Source organism: Bubalus bubalis, chromosome 17 (genome assembly GCF_019923935.1).
Source record: "Bubalus bubalis isolate 160015118507 breed Murrah chromosome 17, NDDB_SH_1, whole genome shotgun sequence".
Classification (NCBI taxonomy): domain Eukaryota; kingdom Metazoa; phylum Chordata; class Mammalia; order Artiodactyla; family Bovidae; genus Bubalus; species Bubalus bubalis.
The window spans coordinates 68,398,346-68,422,009 of record NC_059173.1 but is presented as its reverse complement, the minus strand read 5'-3'; the positions used below and the strand labels follow the sequence as shown (position 1 = coordinate 68,422,009).

Here is a 23,664-nt window from a genome sequence, read left to right as displayed (position 1 = left end):
CTTTAAAATGTGGCTAAATGAGCAAACTGTGGCACCTCCGTACAATGGAATGTTGGTCAGCAGAAAAAGATTTAAGCTATCGAGTCCCAAAAAGACACCGAGGAACAAGCCAATATGAAAAGGCTACATACTGATTCCAGGTACATGACATCCAAATGCAAAAGCAAAGAAAATAAGCTGCTCAGGGAAGGAAAAGGATAAGTCTAAGCAAGTGAAATGAGAATTTTAAGGCCATAGAATTGATCTGTGTGGTACTGTGATTTTGGATTCAAGGCATTATGCATTTGTCAAATTCTATTGAACTGTGTCGGAGACAGCAATGGCACCCCACTCCATTACACTGGAGTACAGAGAAGATGTCAGCAAAACAGAATGTATTTATTATTTGTGTATGCATAATATCGGAGAAGGCAATGGCAACCCACTCCAGTACTCCTACCTGGAAAATCCCATGGACGGAGGAGCCTGGTAGGCTGCAGTCCATGGGGTCGCAAAGAGTCGGACATGACTGAGTGACTTCACTTTCACTTTAAATTTTCATGCATTGGAGAAGGAAATGGCAACCCACTCCAGTATTCTTGCCTGGAGAGTCCCAGGGACAAGGGAGCCTGATGGACTGCCGTCTCTGGGGTCGCACAGAGTCGGACATGACTAAAGTGACTTAGCAGCAGCAGCAGCATTGGACTGTGTAGCACAAAAAGCAGACCTAAAAGTATGCAAATTTAAAAAAATCATTTTGGAGGTTGGGGAATCCCAGGGAGAAATGCAGATGGTGAAAAGAAAGTGCATCACAGTTTATGAAACAACCTCATTGAAGGAAATTAGGGGGAAATGTGCTGCTCTGGGTATCTTTGGAAACCTTTGCTTGTTTCTTCAGTCGCTAAGTCATGCCAGATTCTTTGTGACCCTATAGACTGTAGCATGCCAGGCTTCCCTGTCCTTCAGTATCTCCCGGAATTAGCTCAAACTCATGTCCATTGAGTCGGTGATGCCATCCAACCATTCCATCCTCTGTCACCCACTTCTCCTGCATCAGAGTCTTTTCCAATGAGTCAGCTCTTCCCATCAGGTGGCCAAAGTATTAGAGCTTCAGCTTTAGCATCAGTCCTTCCAATGAATATTCAGGGTTGATTTCCTTTAGGATTGACAGGTTTGATCTCCTTGCTGTCCAAGGGACCCTCAAGAGCCTTCTCCAGCACCAAATTTCAAAAGCATCAATTCTTCGGTGCTCAGCCTTCTTTATAGTCCAGCTCTCACATTTGGTCCAGCTCTCACATCCATACATGACTACTGAAAAAAACCATAGCTTTGACTACACCGAACATTGTCGGTAAAGTAAAGTCTCTGCTTTTTAATATACTGTCTAGTTTTGTCATAGCTTTCCTTCCAAGGAACAAGCATCTTAATTTCATTCCTGCAATCACTGTGCACAGTGATTTTGGAGCCACCAAAGATAAAATCTGCCACTGTTTCTACTTTTTACCCATGTATTAACCATGAAGTGATGGGACTGGATGCCATGATCTTAGTGTTTTGAATGTTAAGTTTTAAGCCAGCTTTTTCACTGTCCTCCTACACCCTCATCAAGAGGCTTTTTAGTTCCTCTTCACTTTCTGCCATTAAAGTGGTATCATCTTCATATCAGAGTTTGATTCTGATTGTCAGCAGATTCTCCTGGCAATCTTGATTCTAGCTTGTGATGCATCCATCCCAGCATTTCACATGATGTTCTCTGCATATAAGTTAAATGAGCAGGGAGACAGTATACAGCCTTGATGTACTCATTTCCCACTTTTGAACCAGTCCATTGTTCCAGTTCTAACTGTTGCTTCTTGACCTGCATACAGGTTTCTCAGGAGGCAAGTAAGGTGGTCTGGGATTCCCATCTCTTGAAGAATTTTCCATAGTTTGTAGTGATCCACACAATCAAAGGCTTTAACATAGTCAATGAAGCCGAAGTAGATATTTTTCTGGAATCCCCTTGCCTTTTCTATGATCCTCCGGATGCTGGCAATTTGATCTCTGGTTTATCTGCCTTTTCTAAAGTCAGCTTACAAGATACCATGTTGTACACATCTGGAAGTTCTCAGTTCACATACTGCTGAAGCCTGGCTTGGAGAATTTTGAGCAGTAGTTTGCTAGCATGTGAGATGAGTGCGATTGTGCAGTAGTTTGAACATTCTTTGGTATTGCCTTTCTTTGAGATTAGAATGAAAACTGACCTTTTCCAGTCCTGTAGCCACTGCTGAGTTTTCCAAATTTGCTGGTGTATTAAGTGCTGCACTTCAACAGCATCATCTGTTAGGATTTGAAATAGCTCAGCTGAAATTCCATCACCTCCATTAGCTTTGTTCTTAGTAATGCCTCCTAAGGCCCACTTGACTTCACAGTCCAGGATGTCTGTCCCTAGGTGAGTTGACCATACCATCATGGTTATCTGGGTCATGGAGATCTTTTTTGTATAGTTCTTCTGTGTATTCTTACTACCTCTTCTTAATATCTTCTGCTTCTGTTAGGTCTATACTATTTCTGTCCTTTATTGTCCCATCTTTGCATGAAATGTTCCCTTGTATCTCTAATTTTCTTGAAGAGATCTCTAGTCTTTCCCATTCTATTGTTTTCCTCTATTTCTTTGCATTGTTCACTTAAGAAGGCTTTCTAATATCTTCTTGCTGTTCTCTTGAACTCTCCATTCTCCTTTGCCTCTTGCTTCTCTTCTTTTCTCAGTTACTTGTTAGGCCTCCTTGGACAATCACTTTGCCTTCTTGCATTTCTTTTTCTTGGGAATGGGTTTGGTCACCACCTCTTGTACAGTGTGACAAACCTCCATCCATAGTTCTTCAGGCATCCTGTCTACCAGATTTAATGCCTTGAATTGACTTGTTACTTGTTACTTGCAATGTGTAATCATAAGTGATTTGATTTTGGTCATACCTGAATTGTCTAGTGTTTTTCCCTACTTTCTTCAATTTATGTTTGAATTTTGCAATAAGGAGCTGATGATGTGAGCAACAGTCAGCTCCAGGTCTTGTTTTTGCTGACTGTGGAGCTTCTCCATCTTTGGCTCCAAAGAATATAATCAATCTGAATTCAGTATTGACCATCTGGTGATGTCCATGTGTAGGCTTCTCTTGCGTTGTTGGAAGAGGGTGTTTGTTAGCCTTTTCCCTGCTTCATTCTGTACTCTAAGGCCAAACTTGCCTGTTATTCCAGGTATCTCTTGACTTCCCACTTTTGTATTCCACTAACCTGTGATGAAAGGGCATCTTGTGTGTGTGTGTGTGTTAGTTCTAGAAGGTCTTGTAGGTCTTCACAGAATTGTTCTACTTCAGCTTCTTTGACATCAGTGGTTGGGGCATAGTCTTGGACCACTGTGATGTTGAATGGTTTGTCTTGGAAACAAACTGAGATCACCCTACCTTTGGAAACTAGAGGAGTCCATAAGATGAAGGCAATAGGAGCTGCACATGATCACTGGTTGACAAAGTTGTTTCCCATGGGCTAAGGGTTAAAAAATTCTGACAGTCCTATTTATGTGTACTGGGATGGACAACTCTGTAAATCAGTGGAAAATGGCAGGAGTGGGAGTTTACAGATTTTTTTTAAAAGTGGAGGAAGTTAGGAAAAAAGTAGGAAGTACACACAATAATATGTGTGAACACCTTTGTGCCCAGAAGGTATTATTATTTTACATAAACTTATGCCCTGAAGGTATTATTTATTATGCACAAAGTATTATTACTTTCACATTATTTCCTGCATGATTTGAACCATTTTATTCAGCAGTAAGAGACAAATCCAAAAGCTCAGAACTTTTTCAGATACAGATTTTACAAATTTGTCTGTCTTCTGAAGTGCTCATTTAATTTCTCTAGACAGGTTCAGTTGTATTTCTGTAAGAGCTGTGTACATCAGAGCAGCTTATCATAAATACCTAAAGCAAAGGAAATAGGTTATTAAGAAAATAAGGTTGATTGGCCATCTGTATGTCTTCTTTGCAGAAATGTCTGTTTAGGTCTTCTGCCCACTTTTTGATTGGATTGTTCATTTTTCTGGTATTGAGTTGTATGAGCTGCTTGTATATTTTAGAGATTAATTCTTCATCAATTGTTTGTTTGCTATTATTTTCTGGGGGTTGTATTTTCACCTTGCTTATAGTTTCCTTCATTGTGCAAAAGCTTTTAAGTTTAATTAGGTCCCATTTGTTTATTTTTGTTTTTATTTCCATTACTCTAGAAGGTAGGTCACAGAGGATCTTGCTGTGATTTATGTCAGAGAGTGTCCTGCTGATGTTTTCCTCTAAGAGTTTTATAGTTTCTGGTCTGAGATCTATGTCTTTAATCCATTTGAGTTTATTTTTGTGTATGGTATTAGAAAGTGTTCTACTTTCATTCTTTTACACATAGTTGACCATCATCAAAAAGTCTACAAACAATAAATGCTGGAGAGAGTGTGGAGAAAAGGGAACCCTCTTACACTGTTAGTGGGAATGCAAATTGATACAGCCACTATGGAGAACAGTGTGGAGATTCCTTTAAAAATTAGGGATAAAACTATCATATGACCCAGCAATCCCACTACTGGGCATATACCCTGAGGAATCCAGAATTGAAAAAGACACATGTACCCCAATATTCATTGCAACACTATTTACAACAGCCAGGACATGGAAGCAACCTTGACAGATTGAATGGATAAGGAAGTTGTGGTACATATACACAATGGAATATTACTCAGCCATAAAAGGAACACATTTGGGTCAGTTCTGAGGTGGATGAACCTTTAGCCTATTACACAGAGTGAATAGGCTATGTCTATCCACAGAAAGAGAAGGACAAATACCGTATATTAATGCATATGTACAGAATCTAGAAAGATGGTACCAACAATCCTATGTGCAAGGCAGCCAAAGGAGACACAGATGTAAAGAACATTCTTTTGGACTCAGTGGGAGAGGGAGAGAGCAGGTTGATTTGAAAGAATAGCATTGAAACATATGCATTCCCATGTATAAAACAGTAAGCAGTGTGAGTTTGGTGTGTGACTCAGGGCACCCAGAGCTGGTGCTCTGTGACGACCTGGAGGGTCGGGGCGGGGAGGGAGGTGGGGGTGCTCTGGATGGGGGGACACAGGAATGCCTACGGCCAATCCATGCTGATGTGTGGCAGAAACCACCACAATACCATAAAGTAGTTGTCCTCCAACTAAAACAAATAAATTTTTAAAAAAGAAAATATACCGTTAACTGCTCCTAGGTGATGCCAAAACATGTGAGTAGAAAGTAAGAGAGGTTTGATATTTTGTTTGAGATACTGCTTAATATCTGAAAGTTTCAGACACATTTTTATTTATTTATTGGTCCTTTTTTTTATTGTGAGAAAATATACATAAGATGAAATTTAATGTTTTAAAATATACAGTTCAGTAGCATTACAGACATGCATGTTGTTGTACCAACACCACCATTCATGTCCAGAATTTCAACTTCTCAAACTGGAACTCGCAACCCATTAGACAATAACTTTGCATTCCCTCCTTCCCATCCTTGGCAATAACCATTCTACCTCTGTCTCTGTGAATCTGACTACTCTTGGTATCTCATATACATGGAATCCTATAGAATTTGTCCTTTGCCCCTGGATTACTTCACGTAGCTTAGTGTCTTCAAGAATCACTTACATTGTAGCACATTTCAGAATTTTTTTTTAAAGGCTAAATAATGTTCCATTGTACGTATAGACCTAGAGCTTTGTAGTTTTCCCTCACAGAGATCTTGTACATATTTTGTTAGATTTATACCTAAATATTTTGTTTCCTTTCTTCTTCTTTCTTGGTGCTAATGTAAATGGTACTGGGTTTTTAATGTTATTATTATTTTTTCTTCTTTTCGTTTCTCGGTTTTTAATTCTAATTGATTACTGATCTATAAGAAAGCTATTAGCCAGCCACTGCAGCCTTAATTTGATGCTGCATTTCCCCTCCCTAACCATCCTTGGCTCAAGGCAGCACCAAAGGAGTCCAACTCCCATAACCAAGAGCATCACTTCCCCCCCAAGAAGCCCCAGGCTCCCACACACCTGCAGGGGAGCAGATGGGCACTCTCAATCTGAAGCAATCTCTCTTGTGCCAGGTTCATGCTGAAATGTGCAGAAACAGGTGAACACCCACCCAGTAATAAGAGAGGGAAGTTTAGGGGTCCTTGCCTAACATGCTCAGATACTCAGTTGTGTCCGATTCTTTACGACCCCATGGACTGTAGCCCACCAGACTCCTCTGTCCATGGGATTTTCCAGGCAAGGATACTGGAGTGGGTTGCCATTTCCTTCTTCCAAACACATTTTTAGCACAGTATCAACTGAGCATCTGGATATTTGAATTTTTCTCTTTGCAGCTGCTAGTGTTGATATGGTAGAAACAGAGGCAAAGCCTCAAAGTTAAATTACTTCCAAATGCTTTTAACAGCATTTAATTAAAAATAAAGGTTCATTCAACAGCACCCTCTCCACCTTCTTTTATGTATCCTATTTTTCATAGCTGTAAGACATGGGGGTGGGGCACCAAAATAGAATTTTTCTACTGCTCTTCAAATCAGTAGAAAGCTTGATGACTAAATACACAGAATTTTGTCTTCAAACATACTGTTCAGCTCAGTTCACTTCAGTTGCTCAGTCGTGTCCGACTCTTTATGACCCCATGAATCCCAGCATGCCAGGCCTCCCTGTCCATCACCAACTCCTGAAGCTTACCTAAACTCATGTCCATCAAGTCGGTGATGCCATCCAGCCATCTCATCCTACTGTTAACTTGCCTCAATACACAGGCAAATACTTTGCCACAGACTGAAAATTTGCTCTATTTAAATCAAACTTATTATTAATACTAGCTGTGAAACACTAGAACATATTATTGTACCAATAAAGTATTATCTTTTAAAAATGAGACAAGACCTGTGGCGGATTCATTTTGATATTTGGCAAAACTAATACAATTATGTAAAGTTTAAAAATAAAATAAAAAAAAATGAGACAAGACACTGATATATCCATAGCTGCATTTGCAGGTGTGCTAACTCACTTCAGGCGTGTCTGATTCTTTGAGACCCTATGGACTGTAGCCCGCCAGGCTCGTCTGTCCATAGGATTCTGCAGGCAAGAATACTGAGGTGGGTCGCTGTGCCCTCCTCCAGGGGATCTTCCGACCCAGGGACTGAACCTGTGTGTCTTCTGTCTCCTGCATTGGCAGCCATGTTCTTTACCACTAGTGCTATATATGTGTGTGTGTGTGTGTGTGTGTGTGCTATATATATACATAGCATATATATTGTGCGCTATATATATATATATATATATGCAGAATCGCCTTTAAGAATTTAAATAGCAAAATCAAGTCAATTGACTTGAAGATAGAAATATGGACCTAGTGAATTTCTGAGAGCCCTTCATATGCCAGGATTCCATACTTCTACTTGTTTGAACTGGTAGCAGCAGTATTTCCTGGCATCAGGTATTCTCATGATACTTTTCAGCTTCCCTCTGGGCATACCTCTGCTCTGCATCCAGCCCCACTCATACGAACACATACAGACACACGCACAGATGGTCGCAGATAGTTTGGGATTTGCAGTGCAAAGAGCATCACGTAACTTTCTCTTTCCTTTTTTTCTCTCCTTTCATACTGTGTGACTCATTCAACATTCTGTACAACTAGACAAATGAAAAGATTCCTTTGTTTTGACATAATTAGCAGCTCTTTTCATTTTCAGTATGTGCATGGCAACAACAACCCACGCGGCACCTTCCAGCGGCATCTTAGTCGGGAAGTGCTCCTGCCGTGATGTGTGGGTGCAGGGGGCAGGGTGATGTGATCCAGATGCAGGGGCTGCCCTTCGTCAGGAATGCAGATGTGTTTCATCCACACATGCCCGGATGCTGACCCCTCTGGCATTATTAATGTGTCCCAGCTGCCAGCTTCCTCCTCTGCGTGTACGCGCCTTGGCGTCACATATTTCGTGTGCTTACTTATGAGGCACAGCATTCCTACATTTCACATGTGGCAGTTACTATTAAAAATGAGCAGTTCTAACTCTTCTGGAAATTGATTAAGAATCTTTTAAATTGCTTTGAAATGTGGCCATTATTTCAAAATGACTTCTCATGCAGTTATTGAATTCATAATGCAAACTTCTGACCTTTCCCCTTGCATGTTGAGAAAACATGGCTCTGAGTATTCCACTTTAAAGATACTCAAGAAGTTAATATTTGCATACATAATACATCATAATGATTTTTTACTTTCCTTTTATTTCTCATCTCCAAGGCCTATTTTTAAAAAGTAGCATGTCTATAAATTGAACATTGTTATTTATTGGTAATTAAATCCAGGCATCAAGTAAGAGAAATTTGGCATCTTCTAGAAATGGGTCGGACTTATAGCTCTACAGGGAAAGAGTTAGCTTTATAAAAATATAATCCAGTCATTGCTTCAAACTGTAGTTAGAGCATAGCACCACTGATTAGAGGAAATGGATTAATTTTATAAATTTTGACTTATAATCTAAAGTGTAAAATATAGAAGCATGATAGTTTCTCTAAATTAAAATGAACTGAATCCTATTCATTTTTTTTTTAATTCAGCATTTTACAGGGTAAATGTAAAGGTGAATCATAACTTAAAGCAAAAAGATGAAAAATGCAAATGACAGATGATCAGATTTTGAAAGATGGGGTTCATGTCCATTTCCTTCTTTAATGCCAGAATAATGAACTTTAAAAAGCCAAAAGCTATAATTTATCATAGATAACAATCTTGGTGATCAGTTATAAGAAATGAATGACCTGAATACTGAGGAGACTTTTATGAGGGATTGCACACCGTCATTATCAACAGTAGAGTCAGAGACTTCCCTGGCAATCCAGTGGCTAAGAGTTCCCTTTCCAATGCAGGGGGTGTGGGTTCAATCCTTGGTTGGAAGCTAAGATCCCACAGGCCTCAGTAAAAAAAAAAAAAACAAAATACAAAACAGAAGCAATATTGTAACAAATACAAGAAAGACTTTTAAAATGGTCCACATAAAAATCTTAAAAGTTGTTGCTGCTGAGTGCTAAAAGAAACATATCTTAAGTCCTGGTGACCTAGCATGTGGTTTCTGGCCCTCATGAAAACTATTCTGCTTCCTTCAGTAAAACTTGTTTTACCTGTTTGGATACATATATACATATTTATCTCAGTTTCACAAATAAAGGTGCAAACTCATTCATTAGCTTTGACCATACCTACAAAATAGGATGGAAAATGAAAGCAATCATCTGATTAATTCAGGCCGAAGTAATGAATACTTACTCTTCCCTGAAAGTACTGCCTGAAATTTATAAACAAAAAAAGTATGTTGTAAGATATCTTTTCCTGAACTCTCCAAACAGTTATTTCAGATTTTCTCCATGTATAAAAAAAGCAAGATAAAGTGAAGTCACTCAGTCGTGTCCAACTTTTTGTGACCCCATGGACTGTAGCCTACCAGGCTCCTCCAGCCATAGGATTTTCCAGACAAGAGTTCTGGAGTGGGTTGCCACTTCCTTCTCCAGGGGATCTTCCCAACCCAGGGATCAAACCCAGGTCTTCTGCATTACAGGCAAATTCTTTACAATCCGAGCCACCAGGAAAGCCCTTCACTGTGTATATTTTTGTTCAAGTGCATGTGCTATGTCGTGCTGTGCTTACTCACTCAGTTGCGTCTGACCCTGCAACCCCATAGACTGTAGCTCCCGCTGTCCATGGGGATTCTCCATGCAAGAATACTGGAGTGGGTTGCCATTCCTTCCTCTCAAATTTATATATATAATAACAATTGTAGTGTTCTCTGAAAGAAGATTTCAGTTCAGTTCAGTCGCTCAGTCATGTCTGACTCTTTGCAACTCCATGGACTGCAGCATGCCAGGCTTCCCTGTCCATCACTAACTCCCAGAGCTTGCTCAAACTCATCGAGTTTGTGATGCCATCCAACCATCTCATCCTCTGTTGTCCCCTTCTTCTCCTACCTTCAATCTTTCCCAGCATCAGGGTTAGTTCTTCACATTAGGTGGCCAACGTATTGGAGTTTCGGCTTCAGCATCAATCCTTCCAATGAATATTCAGGACTGATTTCCTTTAGGATTGACTGACTGGATCTCCTTGCAGTCCAAGGGACTCTCAAGAGTTTTCTCCAACACCACAGTTCAAAAGCGTCAATTCTTCAGCGCTCACCAGTCCATCCTAAAGGAGATCAGTCCTAGGTGTTCATTGGAGGGAGTGATGTTGAAGCTGAAACTCCAATACTTTGGCCACCTGATGCGAAGAGCTGACTCATTTGAAAAGACCTTGATGCTGGGAAGATTGAGGGCAGGAGGAGAAGGGGACGACAGAGGATGAGATGGTTGGATGGCATCACCAACTCAATGGACATGGGTTTGGGTGAACTCCGGGAGTTGGTGATGGACAGGGAGGCCTGGCGTGCTGCAGTCCATGGGGTCGCAAAGAGTCGGACATGACTGAGCAACTGAACTGAACTGAACTGAAGCTTTCTTTATGGTCCAACTATCACATCCATATATGACTACTGGAAAAAACATAGCTTTAACTAGACAGACCTTTGTTGGCAAAGTAATGTTTCTGCTTTTTAATATACTGTCTAGGTTGGTCATAGCTTGTCTTCCAAGGAGCAAGTGTCTTTTAATTTCATGGCTGCAGTCACCATCTGCAGTGAGTTTGGAGCCCAAGAAAATAAAGTCTGTCACTGTTTCCATTGTTTCCCCATCTATTTGCCATGAAGTGATGGGACTGGATGCCATGATCTTAGTTTTTTTGAATGTTGAGTTTTAAGCCAGCTTTTTCACTCTCCTCTTACACTTTCATCAAGAGGCTCTTTAGTTCCTCTTCACTTTCTGCCATAGGGGTGGTGTCATCTGCATATCTGAAGTCATTGATATGTCTCCCAGGAATCTTGATTCCAGCTTGTGCTTCATCCAGCCCAGCATTTCGCATGATGTATTCTGTGTATAAGTTAAATAAGCAGGGTGACAATATACATTCCTGTTGTATTCCTTTCCCAACTTCAAACCGGTCTGTTGTTCCATGTCTGCTTCTAACTGTTGCTTCTTGACTTGCATGCACATTTCTCAGGAGGCAGGTAAGGTAGTCTGGTATTCCCATCTCTTGAAGAATTTTCCACATTTTGTTGTGATCCACACAGTCAAAGGCTTTGGCGTAGTCAATAAAGCAGAAGTAGATGTTTTTCTGAAATTTCTTGCTTTTTCTATTGCCAACAGATGTTGGCAATTTGATCTCTGCTTTCTCTGCCTTTTCTAAATCCAGCTTGAACATCTGGAAGTTCTTGGTTCATGTACTGTTGAAGCCTAGCTTGGAGAATTTTGACCATTAGTTTACTAGCATGTGAAATGAGTACGATTGTGCAGTAGTTTGAACATTCTTCGGTATTGCTTTTCTTTGAGATTGGAATGAAAACTGACATTTTCCAGTCCTGTGGCCACTACTGAGTTTTCTAAATTTGCTGGCATATTGAGTGCAGCACTTTAATAGCATCATCTTTTAGGATTTGAAATAGTTCAGCTGGAATTCCATCACCTCCACTAGCTTTGTTTATAGTGATGCTTCCTAAGGCCCACCTGACTTTGCACTCCAGGATGTCTGGCTCTAGGTGGGTGATCACACCATCATGGGTATCTGGGTCATGAAGATCTTCTGTGTATTCTTGCCACCTCTTCTTAATTAATATCTTCTGCTTCTGTTAGGTCCATACCATTTCTGTCCTTTATTGAGACCATCTTTGCATTAAATGTTCCCTTGGTATCTCTAATTTTCTTGAAGAGATCTCTAGTCTTTCCCATCCTATGGTTTTCCTCTATTTCTTTGCATTGATTACTTAGGAAAGGTTTCTTATCTCTTCTTGCTATTCTTTGGAACTCTGCATTCAGATGGATATATCTTTCCTTTTCTCCTTTGCCTTTTGCTTCTCTTATTTTCTCAGCTATTGGTAAGGCCTCCTCAGCCAGAGGCTGAGCAGGTCAGTCTCTGTGGGGTCTCTGGGTCCTAGTGTGCAGAAGATTTTGTTTGGGCCCTCTGAGCATCTCTGGCAGGCTGGAGTTTTGATTATAAATGCGATTTTGCCAATCCTACCATCTTGCTGGGGTTTCTCCTTTACCCTTGGATGTGGTGTATCTTTTTTCGGTGGGATCCAAAAAAAGAATCCAAAATTTTCCTGTCGATGGTTGTTTAACAGCAAGTTGCAGTTTTCGAGTTCTCACAGGAGATGAGCACATGTCCTTCTACTCCAGCATCTTGTATGTAATTTGAAAGAAAATTTAGAGCAACTCTAAGAAGACTTCAGATCCAGCCCATTCAAGAAGAATTAAAAAGAATAAAAGGCCTGGAAAATGTCTTCTTATTTGACATGGAAAGAAGAAAGGCTGCATTTCATTTACATCTTGAAGTTCTATCAAATAATTCTGATTATTGACCTTGAGACTATTGTAACAAAATTCTTATTAAAGGACCCAAAAGTATACCCATAAACTTTTTTCTAAGCGGCCTATTCTTAATCACAAAGATGAAGAAATTAAGCAAATAACATTAGTCTTTTTTATACTCAGATGACAGACATGTGACACGCATGCTCTGACAACTCTTTCCACATCCCTGGCAGACATAATTAGTTGACCATGATTATAATTAATTGATCTTCACTGCTCAGACAGGACCCAGGCTCAGAATCTTCCTGAACAGAGTATTACCAATTTAACTCCACACGTGAGACAACCGTCTTTGCCGTCCACCTCATATATTAGTGCTGAGCAAATATAGGCAGTTAGTCGAATGTTCTAAAACATAAAAGACCAAGGGTTATTGCTACTGTTCCAGTGAAAAAAGTGAAAGTGAAAGTCGCTCAGTCGCGTCTGACTCTTTGCAATCCCATGGACTTCATCCATGGAATTCTCCAGGCCAGAATACTGAAGTGGGTAGCCTTTCCCTTCTCCAACCAATCTGCTTTTTACCAGGAGGTGAGTAGCTGGCATTAGGCCTGATCTGCAGAGTAAAAATATCACTGTGGTAACTGTACCACGTCATTGACCCACAGCCCATCAGTTCAGTCGGTCCTGCTTCCTGCCATGCAGAACTGAGGCCAGCCAACTTAAGGGGCCTTCTGAAGGCTACTGGGACTCGGGTCAGTGGCACAGGCCACAAAGGGGTGACACATAGAAGGGACAGGAAAGAGTTTGATTCCCATCTGGAACAGCCTGGAAAGGGCACCAGTAACTGAAGAAGAAACGACGAGAAGCAAATGGTGGTCTACAGATCCAGTCATCAGGGACAAGGTCACCCCACAGTCAGGATGCAAGGGTTAGCCCCACACAGTGCCCTGGGACAGAAGGCAGGAGGGCCCCTGACGCGACATGCCCTGACACCACCTCCTCCTTTGCCATCGCTGCGTGTGTATATGTGCCATGAGAGTAGCTGTGGTGCCTGCTCCCTGCAGCCCAGGATGTTCCCAGAGCCCTTACAGCTGTGCTCTCACGTGTCTCCCACCCTGGTGGCTCAGAAAGTAGAGAAGCTTCCTGCAGTGCAGGAGCCCCAGGTTCGATCCCTGGGTCGGGAAGGCCCCCTGGAGAAGGGAATGGCAGCCCACTCGGGTATTTTTGCTTTGAAAACCCCATGGACAGAGGAGCCTGCTGGACTACAGTCCACGGAGTCAGAGAGTCAGACACGACGAAGCGACTAACACTTTCACTTTGAATCAGCACAGGAAAGCAGGCATTGTGGTCCCCAACTTTACAACTAAAGTGCATTGTCCAACAGCACAGAGCTGTTTCAGCCTAAAGCTCCTTCCATCTGAAATATCTGCAGGAGGTGACGGAAGATGGATATTTTGGATTATTTCCCATCTGAATGTTCAAATAACTGTGCCCTTCAGAGCTCTGCATGTGGGGTGGTGAACCAGGTGCCATGTCCCAGACAGGGTGGTGAAGGTGGCTCCCCCAACCCCCAACCCAGAGTCAATAGTAGACATGCCGTCTGGCCCTCAGTCATTGAAGGAGACTTTCTGTTCATCTTTCTGACAGCTGGTGACCCTGTTGCAGATGTGGGTTGTCCCTTTGTATTTCACGATAAAACTTTACTGGTGGCGATTTCTGTCTATGTGGGGGATGTTCTCAGTTATTACCAGCTACATCCTCTTCAGAGCTACCCGAAAACCCCTCTCAGGGAGAACACCACGGTATGTATTTCATTCATTCCTTCCTCAGCACACCCTTCATTTCAACCATTAGAAAGTATATTTAATTTCCTTTTTCCGATGCTGGGAGGGATTGGGGGGCAGGAGGAAAAGGGGATGACAGAGGATGAGGTGGCTGGATGGCATCACGGACTCGATGGACATGAGTTTGAGTAAACTCCAGGAGATGGTGATGGACAGGGAGGCCTGGCGTGCTGCGATTCATGGGGTCGCAAAGAGTCGGACACGACTGAGCGACTGATCTGATCTGATGGGGAGTAGAGTATTATACCTCTTTGACCCTTTGTTGCAAAACTGTTTGGAGACTTGCTCTACTGCTGTGTGTTCACATTCATATTTAATGGGGATTCAGACATGCCTGTAAATTTTATTGTTTTAGACAATAGCTAGTAAAAGCCAGGAGGAAGAGAAGTGAAACCATTGTTTAAATTTTCTAGAGCACTATTTGCATGTTGATTTTTAGTTCAGCGTTTTATAGGGTTCTATGCTAAGTCAGGTCACAGACATTTTATCATAAAGTAAGAGTTAGAAGTTTGTACTTCCAACAGCTATGTATGTATTTCACATCTGATAAATCATAAGCAACAGACAAGCTATTACTCACATAACAAATGAGGCTTTAATATTCCAGCGCTCACTTTAGTTACCACTGCCAACCTCTGGAAATGTATATAATTCCATCGGATCATTCACTAATCTTTCCAAAGGGTTTATAGTCTCATAATGTGTCCACAAGTTCTTGCTCTCTGTGTTCTGTAGACAAGATCTGAATCCAATTCAGATAAAACTGATGAGATAAAGAGAAAATGTGTAGTGTTCAATGGCAATAAGACAATGTCAGATTTTGATCTGTGTTGGAGAATAAGTCAGAAGTATCCATGAAATATTTTTATGATTATTTAGCCATTCACATGCTTATTTGTAATCCTCTAGAGAAGTGGGAGGGGCAGATATCAACTTTTACTTCTGCTTTGGAGAAGGAAAATATATTCAGTGAGAGAAACCAGATAAATAAATGTAATGATGAAAGCTGACGTTCAAGTAAATGAATTTCAGGTTTATGCGTATTTTAGTTTAATCCCACTTAGGGAACAGCTTTAGGGTGATATTAAGAAACCTTCTAAGCTGGCCAGTTTAGGGCTTTACACAGCCTTTGTCGGGCCTGGCTTACCCATCAGCAAATGAGCATACAGTACCCTTTCTCCTTCTTACAAAACGCTATACACTTTATAAATTGTTTAAGACTTGTGAAAGAGATCTATGTTTTGGATGAATTGAAATGTACTTGTTTTCATCTCCTGAATGCAATTCACATTTTGTTTCAGTGAGAATGCATCATTTTTCTACTGTTTAATGAATTCTCTGAGCTAAACACTGAGCTATTTCTCTGCCCGTGGAGAGGAACTCCAATGCCTAAAGCACCTACACCTCCTCCTGACGCTTCATTGCTCCTATATCTCAGATGGCCAGAGCCCCCTGCCCTCCGCTGCTCCTCCTCCAGCTTCTTCCTGCCCCTCAGCTCCTAGCCTTGGCACAGTCTGAGAGCCAAGATGCTCCACTAACATTTAAGAGACAATGGGAGTATCATATTAGGGCTCCATTCCTTCCAGAAAAGCAGTCTGGATAAAGAAGCTCCGGGTCCTGAGAAATAGTATGCCCTAAGGGTCTTTATGGATGCTTGCTTACTCATCACATTATAGGTGAGTCTCACTGTGTCCCATTTGGAAGTGGAGGACTTCATGACAAGTGAGGAAAGCTGGTCAGAGCAGATTCGCATGGTGCAGAGGGCAAACCCAAGAGGCATCTCTAGTACCAATGCAGTTTAAAAACTGGTTATTCCTCTCCCAGAGTACACCAAGGCCCCACTGTGGGAAAGAGAGCAGAGAAAGGGAAGTGGGTTTCCTCTCTACTACAGTCAGGCTTCTGTCAAGCAATATTCAGGCTCAAACACAGGCCACAGGTCAGCCACAAAGAGCTGGGACCGATCACATCAATTCCAGCCCAAAGCCAAGCTTCCCTTTGTGGAGGCTGCCCTGACACGAGCACAGTTTCTAATCTGGCGTATCTATTTCAGTGTGATTTGAATAGCAAGGGAGTTCTGGGCTCTACAAACTCATACTGCCAATAAACAGAAAGATCTGAGTGGGGGCAGGGAAGGGTAGGTTTGGAAAACATAACACATCTATTACAATGATATGACATATTGAACATTTAACATGTCAGTTCTTTTAAATATGACTACATTTTTTCACATAATCTTTAGGACAGATTTAGGAGCTGGTCCCCCTCCCCCACTTCATAAATGAAGAAATTGTAGGAAGAAAAGCTAAGAAGGGGCCACAGTCCCGCAGGCAGTAAGTCAGGGAGCCCAGAACCAAGCCACAGACTACTGGAGTGCAAAGCCCCTGCCCCAAGAGCATGTTGCGGCTTAATTATGGTAACCGGCTGCTTTGCATAGAGAAACCCTGCAGTTCAAACAGTTAGTAAGCAGACACAGCTCTAATGCTGGCACAGCCTTGAGCAGGGTAGAGAGGTAGAGAATATGCGAGGTAGAGAATATGTGTGGAGTTGAAGGAAGCCCACTCTGGCGCTAACTGGTGTTGTGAGGGTGGAGGGAAGATCCTCTTAGAGCAGCCACTTTTCCCACATCACCATTTGTGGCAGCATTAACTTCTGCCTTTATCTCATGCACTGAACAGTGATCCACAGTGCTCAGCACCAAGTCATAAGGACCAGTAGCGCAAGGAGTCACTGTGGCAGGAAGACCCCCAACGTCCTCTCTGGCCCCTTTTATAGGTGACACAACCTCACAGTCGTTGGAGACACCTTCTGCAGCCCCTGGGAGTTTCCTGCTCCAGGTAACTCCATGATGGGACAGGATTACACCTATAGGAAAATGCTGTCTAGATACTGGTAGTATGTCAATTGCTTGAAGCAGAGAAAGCATTTCATCATAGAAATAATGTAAATGACAAGTCATTTCTCAGACAAGGTCACAAATCCTCGTTTAAATCATAATGTTTCATAAGGTCCCTTTTAACTGGGACTCGGTGAAGCACAGCATTTTTTTAAGGAACACTGGCTCCAGGCACACCCTGGGAAATCCCCAGCCCACGCCCACTCCAGTGCAAACCAGCTTGCCAAGCTGCCCGGAAACACAGTTCACAAACCGATGCTGGTGCAAACGCCACGCCTCCTAATTCATAGAAACAAACACAAAAAGTCAAATAGGAGGAGACAAAGCAATTTTTTTTCAAAAGAACAGAACAAGATAAAACTCCAGGAAAGAAAAAATAATGAAACAGAGATAAGCAATTTGTCTGATAAAGAGTTCAGTGATGGTTATAAAAATGCTCAGAAATCTCAGAAGAATGGATTAACACAGGGAGAACTTCAACAAATAAGTTAGCAAATATAAAAGAACCCATCAGAGCTGAAGGATATAATAACTGAAACAAAAAATACACTAGAGGGAGTCAAGAGCAGATTAGATGACACAGAAGACTGGATCAGTGACTGTGTCAGGGCAGCACGCTGACTGGAACCGCCCGCCTGGCCAGCCACCACACCAACCACTTGCATGAGTTGTTTTATGACAGGAGGTCCTGGTAAGGGATATGGAACTAATAAGCCGCCACCAACACGCGGCAGAGCAGTTCTCCTGGGTTCCCTTACCCTACTGCTCTCCACCCGGGCGCCCTTTCCCAATAAAATCTCTTGCTTTGTCAGCACATGTGTCTCCTCAGACAATTTATTTCCAAGTGTTAGACAAGAGCCCAGTTTCGGGCCCTGGAAGGGGTCCGCCTTCCTGCACCAACTGGAGGACAGTAAAAGTCATTGAATCAGAACAACAACAAACAGAATTTTTTTAAATGAGGATACATTAAGGGAGCTCTGGGACAACCTCAAGTATACTAACATTCACATTATGGGAGTCTGAAAAGGAAAAGGAAAAAAGAAAATGACAGAGAAGTTCTTTGAAGAAAAACTCCCTAAGCCGGGGAAGGAAACATATACAGGTCCAGGAAGCACAGAGAATCCAAAGCATAATGAACCCAAAGTGATCCACATCAACACAAACCATAATTAAAATGGCAAAAGTTAAAGATAATGAGAAAATTTGGAAGACAACAAGGAAAAATGAGTGACATACCAGGGAACCCCCCTAAAGCTATAAATTGATTTTTCAGCAGAAACTTTACAAGCCAAAAGAGAGTGTCAGGATATATTTAAAGTGCTACAAGGATTTTTTTTTTTTTAGTTGCAAACAAGAATACTCTTCCCAACAAGGTAATTTCTCCTTCAGAATCAAAGGAGAAATAAAGAGGTTCCCAGATAAGCTAAAACTAAGAGTTCATCACCACTAAACCAGCTTCACAAGAAATGTTGAAGGGTTTTCTTTAAGTGGAGAACAACTAGACATAACTAAAAATAAGAAAATATATGAAGGAAAACACTCACTGGTAAAGGTAAATCCACTGGTGAAGGCAGTGGATCAATCACCAGTATGAATATGAAGGACAAAATCTGTAAAATAAATTGTAACTAAATAGTTAAGGGATACACAAAGCAAAAAGGTATAAAATATGATGTCAAACCCATAAAATATGGGCTGGAGAGGAGTAGAAATGTACTACTTTTAGAATGCATTCAAATAAGTGAGCATCAGTTCAAAACAAATCCAGATATATATATATATATACACACACATTTATACACAGGTCCATATATATGAGGCTCATGAACCACAAACCAAAAACCCACAATAGATATACCAAAAAAATAAAGTAAGAAGAACTCTAAGCAAACACTAAAGAAAATCACTAAACTGTAAGGGAAGAGAATAAAAGAAGGAGAAAGGAACTATAAAAATGACCAAAAAACAATTCACAAAATGGCAGTAAATATATATATGAGAACTTTAAATGTAAACAGACTAAATAATCAGAGGACATAGGGTGACTGAATGGATTAAAAACTCAAACCCATCTATATGCTAGCTCCAAGAGATACACATCAGATCTAAAAACACACAGGGACTGAAAGTGAAAAGATGGAAAATACATTCCTTCTAAATGGAAAGTAAAAGAAAGCTAGGATACCAATATTTACATCAGAAATGATAGACTTTAAAACAAAGACTAAAACAAAAGACAAAGACTACAAAATGATAAAGGAGTCAGTCCAAGAAAAGAATATAACATTTGGGTATATTTATGCACCTAAGATAGGAGCACCTAAATACATACAGCACATATTAACAGACATAAAGGGAGAGATTGACAGCAATACTGTATTAGCAGGGGACTTTAATAATTCATTTATCTCAATAGATAGATCACCCAGGTAGAAAATCAGTCAGGAAATATGGGCCTTAAGTGATTAGATCAGATAAACTTAATAGATGTGTATACAACATTGCATCCAAAAACTGCAGAATACAAATTCTTTTCAAGTGCACATGGAACATTCTCCAGGATAGATAACATGCTAGGCCATATGTCAAACAAATGTCAATAAATTAAGAAGATCAACATCATATCAAGTATCTTTTCTAATCATAATAGTATGAAAATAGAAATCAACTACAGGAAGAAATCTGGAAAAAATAAAAACATATAGATACTAAACAATGTGCTACTAAACAACCAATGGGTAAATAAAGCAATAAAAAAAGGAAATCAAAAAACACCTCAGGACAAATGAAAGTGGAATCACAAAGGTCCAAAACTTACGGGATGCAGCAAATCAGTTTTAAGAGGAAAGTTTATAGCAATACAGGTATACCTCAAGAAACAAGAAAAATCTCAGATAAACAACTTAAATTTAAATCTAAAGCAACCAGAAAAAAGAACAGGCAAAGCCCAAAGTTAGTAGAAGAGTGGAAATAATAAAAAAGCAAAGAAAATGAATGCAGTAGAGACTTTTAAAGATAGAAGAGATCAACAAAACCAAGAGCTGTTTCTTTGAGACAAAATTAATGAATCTTTAGCCAGTCTCATCAAGAAAAAGAGAAGGCCCAGATAAAATCAGAAATGAAACAGGAGAAATTACAACCATAAACATACAATCATAAGAGACTACTACAATTATATGCCAACAAATTAGACAACCTGGAAGAAATGGATAAATAGCTGGAAACATATAGTCTTCCAAGACTGAATCAACATAAAATAGAGAATCTGAATAGACCAGTTACTAGTAATTAAATTGAATCGGTAATCAAAAAACTTCCAACAAACCCCGTCTATGGGGTCCGACTGTGCAACCCCATAGACAGCAGCCCACTAGGCTCCTCTGTCCCTGGGATTCTCCAGGCAAGAATCCATACTACCCAAGGCAATCCACAGGCAATCCAGGAGTGGGTTGCCATTTCCTTCTCCAATAATCAAAAAACTTCCAACAAACAAAAATCCAGGATAAGATGGCTTCACAGGGAATTCTACCAAACATTTAAACTTCTCTAATTATTTAAAAAAAAAGAGAGAGAGAGAGAAGGGAACACTCTCAAACTCAATCTATAAAGCTAGTATTACCCTGATACCAAAACCAAACAAAAACACTACCAAAAAAGAAAAATTACAGGTCAGTATCCCTGATGATCATAGATGCAAATATCCTCAAAAAATAGGAATTCAAATTCAACAATACATTGAAAAAAATCATACAACATGATCAAGTGGGATTTACTCCAGGGATGCAAGGACTGTTTAACATCCACAAATCAATCAACATGATAAAGAACATTAACTAAACAAATGATAAAAATCACATGATCATTTCAATAGGTTCAGAAAAAGCACTTGACAAAATTTAACATCCATTTATGATAAAAATTCTCAACAAAGTGGGTATAGGGGGAACATGCCTCAACGTAATAAACACGGACAAACCCACAGTTAACCTCATATTCAAACAGTGAAAAACTGAACCATTATCTTCTAAGATCAGGAACAAAGCAAGGATATACACTCTCATCACATTTTATTCAATTTAGTTTTGGAAGTCCTAGCCACAGCAATCAGAAGAAAAAGAAATAAAAGAAACCTAAATTGGAAAGGAAGGAGTAAAAGTGCCACTGTTTGCAGATGACATAGTACTATACACAGAAAATCCTAAAGATGCCACTGGAAAACTACTAGAACTCACTAATGAATTTGGTGAAGTTGCAGGATATAAAATGAATACAAAGAAACATGTTGCATTTCCATATACTAACAATGAACTATGAAACATAGAAATTAAGGAAACAGTCCCATTTATCACAGCATCAAAAAGAATAAAATATCTAGGAATAACCTACCTAAGGAAGTAAAAGACCTGTACTTGGAAAATTCTAAGACAATGATAAAATAAATTGAAGATGACACAAATAAATAGAAAGATATACCGGTCTTATGAACTGGAAGAATTTATATTGTTAAAAATCCATACTACCCAAGGCAATCCACAGGTTCAATGCAATCCTTATTAAAATACCAATGGCATTTTTCACAAATAGTCCTAAAATTTGTATGGAACCACCAAAGACTCCAGATAGCTAAAACAATCTTGAGAAAGAAGAACAGAGCTGGAGGTATCACACTCTCTGATTTCAAACCAAACTACAAAGCTATAGTAATCAAAACAGTATGGTACTGGCAGAAACAGCCATTTAGATCGATGAAATAGAGTAGAGAGTGCAGAAATAAACCCACACTAATGTGATCAATTAATCTATGATAAAGGAGGCAAGAAAATACAATGAAGAAAAGAGAGTCTCTTTAGTAAATGGTGTTGGGAAAACCAGACAGCTACATGTAAAAGAATGAAATGACCCCATTTTCTTACACTATATACAAAAAATAAACTCAAAATGGATTGAAGGCTTAAGTGTAAGACCTGAAACCATAAAAATCCTAGAAGATAACATAGTCAGGACACACTTTGGCATCAGTCTTTGCAATATTTTTTGATCTGTCTTCTCAGGCAAGGGCAACCAAAGCAAAAGTAGACAAATGGGACCACATCAAGCTAAAGAGTTTTTACACGGCAGTAGAAACCATCAACAAAAATGAATATGTAACCAACTGAATGGGAGAAGATATTTGAAAATGATATGTTCAATAAGGGGTTTATCTCCAAATATATGAAGAACTCATACAACTCTATATTAGAAAACCAAACAATTCATTTTAAAAATGGGCCAAGGACCTGAATAGACATTTTCCCAAAGAAGGCATACAAATGGCCAACAGGCTCATGAAAAGATGCTCATCAGTCATCTGGGGAAATCAAATCACATGGAAATCAAAACCATAAAAAAATATTATCTCACATCTGTCAGAATTGTGACTATCAAAAGACAAGAAATAATTAGTGTTGGCAAGAATGTGAAGAAAAAGGAGCCCTTGTGCCCTGTGGATGGGACTGTAAATTGTTGGAGTCACTATGGAAAACAGTATGGAGATTCCTAAAAAACAGCAACAACAACAACAACAACAAAAAACAATGTTTAAATACGATTACCTTACCATCTGGCAGTTCTTCTCTGGGGTACGGCTTGGGTAAAAACACCAAAAACATGTGTGCACCCCCTGTTCATTGCAGCATTATTTACAGTAGCCAAAATATGGCAGCACGTTCCTTAATAGATTAATGGATAAAGAAGAGGGAGTATACATGTAAAATGGAATATTACTCAGCCATTAAAAGGACCAAAGTTTGCATATTTTGAGAACATGGATGGACCTAGAAGGTGATGCTAAGTTTAGAAGTCAGACAAAGACAAATATCATATACCACTTACATGTAGAATAAAAAAAAAAGAAAACCAAATGAACAAACAAAACAGAAACAGAGTCATAGATACAGAGAACAAAATAGATGTTGCCACAAGGGAAGGGAGTAGGGGAATGAAATAGGTGAAAGGGATTAAGAAGCACAAACATCAGGTTACAAAAAAAGGAAGTTTCAGGGACGTAATATATAGGCATACCTTTTGGGTCAGGTTCCAGAGCACTGCAATAAAGTGACTATCACAGCAGAGCAAGTCGCAAGTTTTTTGGTTTCCCAGTACATATAAAAGTTTACACTATGCATGTTTATACTACACTATTAAGTGTGTGACAGAATTATATCCAAAAAATGATGTGCATTTCTTTATTTTAAAATCTCTATTGTTAAAAAATGCCTACCATCACCTGAGCCTTCGAGGAGTTGTAATCTTATTCCTGGTGGAAGGTCTCGCCTCCAAGTTGGTGGCTGCTGACCAGATTGGTGGTCGCTGAAGGTTGGGTTGGCTGTGGCAATTTCTTCTAATAAGACAGTGAAGTCTGCTGCATTGATTGACTCTTTCATGAATGATTTCTCTGTAGCATGTGGTGCTGTTTGATAGCATTTTA

The 23,664-nt window shown here is 40.1% G+C and overlaps 1 protein-coding gene across 5 annotated transcripts in view; it reads left to right on the top strand.

Moving 5' to 3' along the window:
• RNF175 (ring finger protein 175) overlaps positions 1–23,664 on the top strand; it is a 65,299-nt gene that overhangs the window by 23,740 nt on the left and 17,895 nt on the right. For all 5 annotated transcript variants that reach the window (XM_025268215.2, XM_044930574.1, XM_044930573.1 and 2 more), the window contains one exon: positions 14,109–14,263. In XM_025268215.2, coding sequence (XP_025124000.2) covers positions 14,109–14,263 — 155 coding nt within the window. The remainder of the gene's footprint in view (positions 1–14,108; positions 14,264–23,664) is intronic.